The sequence below is a fragment of the Hippopotamus amphibius genome, chromosome 5 (assembly GCF_030028045.1).
Source record: "Hippopotamus amphibius kiboko isolate mHipAmp2 chromosome 5, mHipAmp2.hap2, whole genome shotgun sequence".
Lineage (NCBI taxonomy): Eukaryota > Metazoa > Chordata > Mammalia > Artiodactyla > Hippopotamidae > Hippopotamus > Hippopotamus amphibius.
In genome coordinates, this window is record NC_080190.1 from 104,487,154 (window position 1) to 104,495,133 (window position 7,980).

A 7,980-nucleotide genomic window follows, 5' to 3' on the forward strand; every position below is an offset into this window, starting at 1 on the left:
CTTTATTGCAGTGCTCTGGAACTAAACCCACAATATCTCTTGAATTATGCCTGTATTAATTCCATGTATATAGTAGAAAAAGTTATAAATTAAATACTTATAGTATCTCTTCTTACCAAGTAGGGTTAAGGAAGTTGTTTTCAGGTAGTGTACACATAAATTAATAAACTAAACATATGCCAAAAAAAGATCTTATGATTAAATTTGTTAATATGGCTTGTAGGTAGTTAGGCTATGGATAGCCATTAGATTGGGGTTGGGTTCATTTCTGTAGGAGATGAGAAAATCATTGTAGATCAATTCATCTTTTAAAAAAGTTTTAAGAGACAATTGAAAGGCACCTAACATTTGTTGATATCATAATATTGATTCTAGAAATATGTGAAACTGGTTTGTGTAAAACAAATACATTTACAAAAGCTATTCTATTCTTTCCAAGATTTACTCTTGATTTCATTTTCCATCTTAAATTATGCCCACCTATCCTGTCCGTCATAGTACCCAAACAGAAATGTACAAGTCAGTCATGTAAAAAGACTCAAGGTTTAAAAGGCATCAACTCTATCCAGTTATTCAGTTACCATGTTTATGTTCCTAAATGAAATGTACTTCTCATTTTAAAGTCTGAAATATTAAAGTGCAAAAAAAAAATCCTTTTTCCTAATTTTTGATATGTTCAGTTTCATATATTCAGAGACCTAGGGAAAGTCTCATTTTCCTTTTGATAAGCTACTGCTGAGTGCAAGAGCAGGTCCAAGTCCTGAGGAGGGTATTTTCCTAGCACTTTTGTGGTATTTGCCTGAGGAATCTACATATGCCTGAATCCTGCCACATCAACTGCCTCCCTTCCACTATGACATTTCTGCAGATAATAGAGACACAGTCACCTAGAAACAAATACCATTTCATTGAATCTTTGTTCAAGTTTTATATTATTGCAACTGCCAAATCAGATCTATGCAAAAATATGTTATATTTAATGGCTTAGCCCCATACCCCTAATCTAAATCTTGAGTTCATACTAACCTTTATCTGACTTAATGACATAACAGAGATTTAGGTATATGCAGAGAAATAACTAAGTAGGCACTTTTTCCATCAGTATATGCAATTATATCCTTTTCCTTTGAGGACAAGAATTTTTTCTTCAATGGAAAAAAAAAAACACTAAATATCCAACTATCATTGTTGGTTTATATTTTCCAATAATTCCAGAAAAAAATAACTAATAAACTATTTGCACACTGATTTTTTTTTTATTTTTTGACAAGTGGAAAATATAGAGAATCAGAAATAATAACAGCTCTGGAACTCAACCCTTTTTTTAAGCTAAGTCTATATACCAAAAGGCAAACAATGAAACAGAAGACATAATTTATGGAAAGAGCTCTAGGCAAGTTGAAAGAACAGCTTCAAACATCTACTTCTGTTCTGAGGTAGATTGGTCTGTGTTTTGGGAACAGATGGTTTGCCTGGAATAAAAATGCACACTGATTGATTTTGTTACTTAGATATATTTGGTTTATATGAAATAATGATTACCTATGTGTAAGATTTGCAATAAACTATTATTAATGATATATAACACCATCTATCTAAACAACATAACAAACTTTGCTAAAATAATGCTTTAACCACTTCTCATTACAAGTGAAATCTAAAGACTTTTAAGTAACATTTTACTTCAAGTGCTTATTAGAGGTAAGCATTTAATGACAAAATTATCACTGTGGTGTGATTGAAAGTTCTTTGTAATTCTGCATTTTAAAAAAACTTAAATATAAGACTTACCCTGTGTACTCAGTATTCCTCCGGTGGAGAAGAAACTATGTGTGAATGTAATAGCCTAAAACATTTTCCTTTTACCTGTGTACTCAGTATTCCTCCGGTGGAGAAGAAACTATGTGTGAATGTAATAGCCTAAAACATTTTCCTTTTCCACTCTCCCAAACAGCATTAATTTCTTTTTTTAAATGAAGTTCAGATTTAATAGTAAGATAATTTCATTTCCTACAATTTTGCATTACATATTTTCCTTCCAGTTTTGCCATTTAAATTTATCCAGTCAAAACAAATTTAAACAACAAATAGAAAAGCCTTTAAAACCAGGCTCCAGTTCAGCTTTCATTCTTCTTAACTATATCATGCTCTGAAATATTAAGCATATATATATATATATATATATATATATATATATATATATACCCATTTTTTGTCAGCTGAGAATTTACTCTTGAAATCTTAAACCAAAGAGGAGTAAGGTCAGCAACTATTTATTTCATGTGATATCACTGTGACTTTCATGAAGACTTAACTCCATTTTACACTTTCTCTAGGCTACATTCATGTTACTTTTGGTTCCACATAGATAAGCACCATCTTATACACCTCAGAATTGAGAGTTTTCACAGAATTAAGTACAAAGCAGTACACACAACAATGATAATCCTCAAGGAAGATATTGCTAGAATAGTCCAAAGTATATATGCATGCAGAGGAAATGAAGAATTAACCATTCAGCTGTATAATTTTAGCAAAAATAAAAATTTTTAAAACAGGTGCTTCTGGCTGAGACTTTCCCTATGAACATAAATCATTTTATTTTCACATTATTATTCTTGCTGCTGATGAGTTCTACAAAAAGCAAAGCATTAACTTTTTTCTTAATCTTTTTAAGAGGGTTTCCTGCTATTTGCTTCCATTTAATTTCCTGGTAAGTATTTTAGCTTTTTTTCACCTGTAACAGAACAGTGTTTAGTGACTGAAGAACATTATTTGTTAATCAAAATGTAAAGTTACACTAACTGAGATGAAAAGTTCTTCCTATTTTAAAAAAGTCTCTTATTATCTCTGAATTTATACAAATTTTCTTTCCATTTTTAGTTTTTTGGTGATATTTGTGAGGAATATGAGATTTACTATAACTAACATGTAAAATGTTTCAGATTTCTGAATTTAGCTCTTTAAATATATATATATATATATATGATTCCAAATGTGCTATGTATTTTTTAATATAGCTAAAATTCAAGCTTTCTTTCACATTTGAATTCTCCTCCTTCTCCTCTATGCCCAAGATATATGCCTGAATGAGATAATGGCCATGTATATCTATACCAAACTAAGTGTATTTGCAAGTCTCATTATTGTTGTCTCAATGAGCTTTAATAACACTTTAAAATCACTTTCTCTAGTTATATCTGAAAACAGTAAGAAATAAAGTAGATTGAGCTGATTGGGTTTCTTTTGCTAAGTTTCAGCTACCCAGACTATAAAAATATAATCATATGAAACTTTCCAATTTGATGAAGCTGTAACAGCCTGAACCTTGACTCTAAGAATAAAATGACTTCACATTTATTTATTTACCCATAGAATGAATCATCTATATAAAATTGTGTTTGAACATAGATTTATAAATAGGGTGTGCCTAATTTACACTTCTAGCTGTTTTTTCCTCTGGCTTGAGTAAATCAATGAGGGAGATGAACTTCATTTGATTCACCTAATACTAGAACTAATAATTCCTACTCAAATGTTCCTAATAACATATATATTTCAAACCTCAAACATGTAGGTGAAATTCAATATGTTTTAGCTCTTTCATTTGTAATTGCATGTTCTTAGTAATGTATAAAGTATGAATGACAAAATAAACTTGAAATGTTACCAACATATTCTATATGTGGTCACAGAAGCTTAACAAACTGTCTGTGATGAGGTTTTACCCAAACAAGAGCACTCTAATTAGAGTGATCTATTTACAATACACAGTAGAAGGTTGAACACAGATGAGAAAATGATCACATCAGACTCACAGAAATCTTATCCAGGACTTCCACCTGCCAATGCAAAGGACACCAATTCAGTCCCTGGTCTGGGAAGATCTCATATGCCGCGGAGCAACTAAACCTATGTGCCACAACTACTGAGCCTGCTCTCTAGAACACATGAGCCACAACTACTGAGCCCATGTGTCACAACTACTGAAGCTGCATGCATAGAGCCCATGCTCTGCAACAAGAGAAGTCACTGCAATGAGAAGCCTGTGCACCACAACGAAGAGTAGCCCCTGCTCGCTGCAACTAGAGAAAGCCCGTGCAGCCTAAAAATAAATTAATTAATTAATTTAAAAAAAGAAATCTTGGGCATTGGTGCTGAGAGCCTCGCGGGCGCGGCGCCGTTACTCTCAGTCGGGCGGCGGCGCAGGCGGCGGCGGCGGCGGCACAGGGCTCAGCGCACCTCAGCAGCAGCAGCAGCAGCAGCGGTAGGCGAGGCACCCCTGCGGTCACAGCGCCTGCGCTTGGGCAGCCGCCCTCGTTCTCCCTGCTCTTCCTCCCTTCGCTCGCACCATGGCTGATCAGCTGACCGAAGAACAGATTGCTGAATTCAAGGAAGCTTTCTCCCTATTTGACAAAGACGGCGATGGCACCATCACAACAAAGGAACTTGGAACCGTCATGAGGTCACTGGGTCAGAACCCAACAGAAGCAGAATTGCAGGATATGATCAACGAAGTGGACGCTGATGGTAACGGCACCATTGACTTCCCAGAATTTTTGACTATGATGGCTAGGAAAATGAAAGATACAGACAGTGAAGAGGAAATCCGCGAGGCGTTCCGAGTCTTTGACAAGGATGGCAATGGTTACATCAGTGCCGCAGAACTACGTCACGTCATGACAAACTTAGGAGAAAAGCTAACAGATGAAGAAGTAGATGAAATGATCAGAGAAGCAGATATTGATGGAGACGGACAAGTGAACTACGAAGAATTCGTACAGATGATGACTGCAAAATGAAGACCTACTTTCAGCTCCTTTTTCCCCCCTCTAGAAGAATCAAATTGAATCTTTTACTTACCTCTTGCAAAAAAAAAAAAAGTTCATTTACTCATTCTGTTTCTATATAGCAAAACTGAATGTCAAAAGTACCTTCTGTCCACACACACACAAAAAATCTGCATGTATTGGTTGGTGGTCCTGTCCCCTAAAGATCAAGCTACACATCAGTTTTCCGATATAAATACTTGTCCTACCTTAATGATAAGTCCACTTAGTGGACTCCTGGCAGGTCCATCTGCTCATGATTAATACACTGTTTGGGCTGGCCAGTTTTTCATGCATGCAGCTTGACAATTGAGCACAGTCAGGCGTTTGTATTAAAAATGGAAAATGAAAAAACAAATTTAAAGCCTACTCAAAGGGGTTCTAGTTCAATTTGTTAGTATAAATTGTCATAGCTGGTTTACTGAAAAGAGACATTTAAAATTGGTTTACCTCAGGATGCTGTGGAGGATAAACTGTCCAGGCATAGCCCCACTAGCAGGATGGCCCTCTTGTAACTTCCCTGTGCCCCGACTGTGGTGACCGTGACACACCCTGGTGGCATGCCTGCGTGTGTTGGTTTAGTGCTGTTTGCATTGTTCTAGAGCGGAATGGGTGTCAGGCTATCACCATTCATACAAATTTTTAAAAAGAAACCTTTATCAAGGGAGCATCTTTGGACTCTCTGTTTTTAAAACCTTCTGAACCATGACTTGGAGCCAGCAGAGTAGGCTGTGGCTGTGGACTTCAGCACAACCATCAACATTGCTGTTCAAGAAATGACAATTTATGTCCATTCCAAGTTGTAAATGCTAGTCTTTTTTTTTTTTTTTCCCAATAAAAAGACCATTAACTTAAAAAAAAAAAAAAAAAAGAAATCTTATCCAGTAACATTTTTTACTAATAAACCCAAGGATACAAGCATCAAGAAAGCCAGGAGGAGGAAGAGAAATTGGAAACATCCTATGTGGATCTTCCCACCTCACACAATGAGAAGGATATAGTTTATGAAATATCTTCATTTTACACTTCAGGTAATCACCTAGATTATCAGACTTTTTCTGGGAGACATGTTCTATAAATCTACAGAACTTATCTTCATGAACCATAAGGAATTTTAATCCAGGAACTTCTTGCTAAGAATATCCCATAAAAACTTACCTTCTAGCAAATATCATTAGTCTAAAACTTATCAAGAGGTCAGTTATCAATATATTTACAAGAAGATTACATATAGTCTTTCTTTCCTTCTCATGAACATCTCCCACTTCTATGATCTATGATCCAGAGAGAAATGATTACAGGCCCACCTCCTGAATGCCTTCCTCTATACTCTGACCTCAATCAGTATATATTTGTCACATATTTCTCAAGTATATTTTCATTTGTCTTACAACATTTTCTGCAATATCTTACACAAAAGAATAAGAGTATATTCTGATGATGACTGGGCTTTGAATATCTAACAGGGAGTAGACACTATGCAGAGACATTAATTGTGGCCACATGTTATTTCCAACCACTTCCAAGGCCTTTGGATATTTTTCTAACCAGCTCAATTACCCTTTTTTGTCTCTATGATCTATACTTATGTCACTCTTTTCATACAGGTTGATGAAGACATTTAACTGAGTATGCCATTTTTTTAAGATCAAGTTCACTTGTATTTCTGGCCAGTTTCCATAAGTCCTACACCAACAAGACTTCCTCTCATCTTCACAAAATTTTTCTCATCGTAGTTCCTTCATTCTCTAGACTTTATATTCCAGTGATGGGAAGAAGAAAATAAATAAGTAAAAAACTATATATTTTTCTATTGTCATAAGTACTGTCAAGAAATGTAAAGAGTGACATGATACACAGTAACTGAGTAGCAAGAAGTTCCTTCTGAGTTGATTTATGTGCTAGAACACACTTGTTAGAATATAAATAGACCAAGAGAAGAGAGAAGAAATTTCTAAGAAGAGCGAAAGCAAGCAGAAAGTCATAATTCTGTGACATGCATGTGTAAATAGCAAAAACAATGGTAATTAAATGAAGTGAGCCAAGCAGAAAATCATCAGACTAGAGATCAGAGAGGTAAGCTCAGGTCACGTCTGGGAGTTTTGGCGTGGTGTATGGTTGAGGACAGTGTAGAGTTTTATTCTGCTGGTGAAGGGAAGCCCTTGAGTTCTCTTTAAGCTGAGAAGCCATATGATCTGATTTTGTTTTCAAAGATCACTCTGGGTCTCTTTTGATAATAAACTACAACAGGTCAATACAGGAAACAGAGAGACCAGTTAGGAAATGAGAACAAAACATTGAAAAACTAATTAATATTTTGAGTTCCAGAACCTAATGATTTTCTTTTATTTTACCAAACTTTTTGACCTGAATATTTTGGAGAGGGAAATGACTGCATGGTTACCAAGACTGCAAAATCCACACAAAACGGCAGCCATCCATATTTCTTGTACACTACAATGTGTTTCTCTTATACATTTTTGGGAGTTATAGCTGCACATTGAATTACTTATTATTATTTAAAATGATTTTACTTCAAGAACATGTATTGTCTTAGATATTTTTCCTTTACCCATACCATGCATTTCAGGTTTATTTTAAGCACTAAGTGGTTCTAATAGAAAGGAATTAAATATGTTATTGGTTTTCTCCAGAGTGAACTACTAATGACACTTGGCTTACAAAATTCAGTGATAGAAAAGCTTCTGGTTAATTCTTTCTTTATTCCTTGTTGCTAGGCTCCATAAGCCACTTTCTAAGTTGAGTTTAATGAAAATGAATTGTTGTATTATGTTTCATTCACACAGTAACACAATTGAAATCCCTTTGATTCAAGAGAAATAAATAAGAAAAGCTAAGAGGAGTAAGAATATAATGTTACTTTGGAAAGGAACAAGCCCCTAGTTACTGTAACAGTTTTCACACTGTACCATATCAATTACTTGGAAATTGCATCTTTTTCGCATACCCTTCTCATACTTCCCCTGAAAATTCAATTCTTCATTTCTACACCCACAGTTCACTAGAGACACAAACCTTGATAAACCCAAGAACACACAGGCTGATGTATTTGTTCCTATTTGTCTTAATGATCTCAGAGATGAGGAGAAAAACTAAACCTAAAAGTAAAGATAAAATGACAGGTGATGGA

At 35.0% G+C, this 7,980-nt stretch overlaps 1 protein-coding gene across 1 annotated transcript; it reads left to right on the top strand.

Moving 5' to 3' along the window:
• Positions 1-4,190: 4,190 nt before the first annotated feature.
• Positions 4,191-5,661, top strand: LOC130853524 (calmodulin-1). Its single transcript, XM_057735553.1, has one exon. It carries the CDS (start codon positions 4,353-4,355, stop codon positions 4,800-4,802), a length of 450 nt encoding a protein of 149 aa, XP_057591536.1. The 5' UTR covers positions 4,191-4,352; the 3' UTR covers positions 4,803-5,661.
• Positions 5,662-7,980: the final 2,319 nt, after the last annotated feature.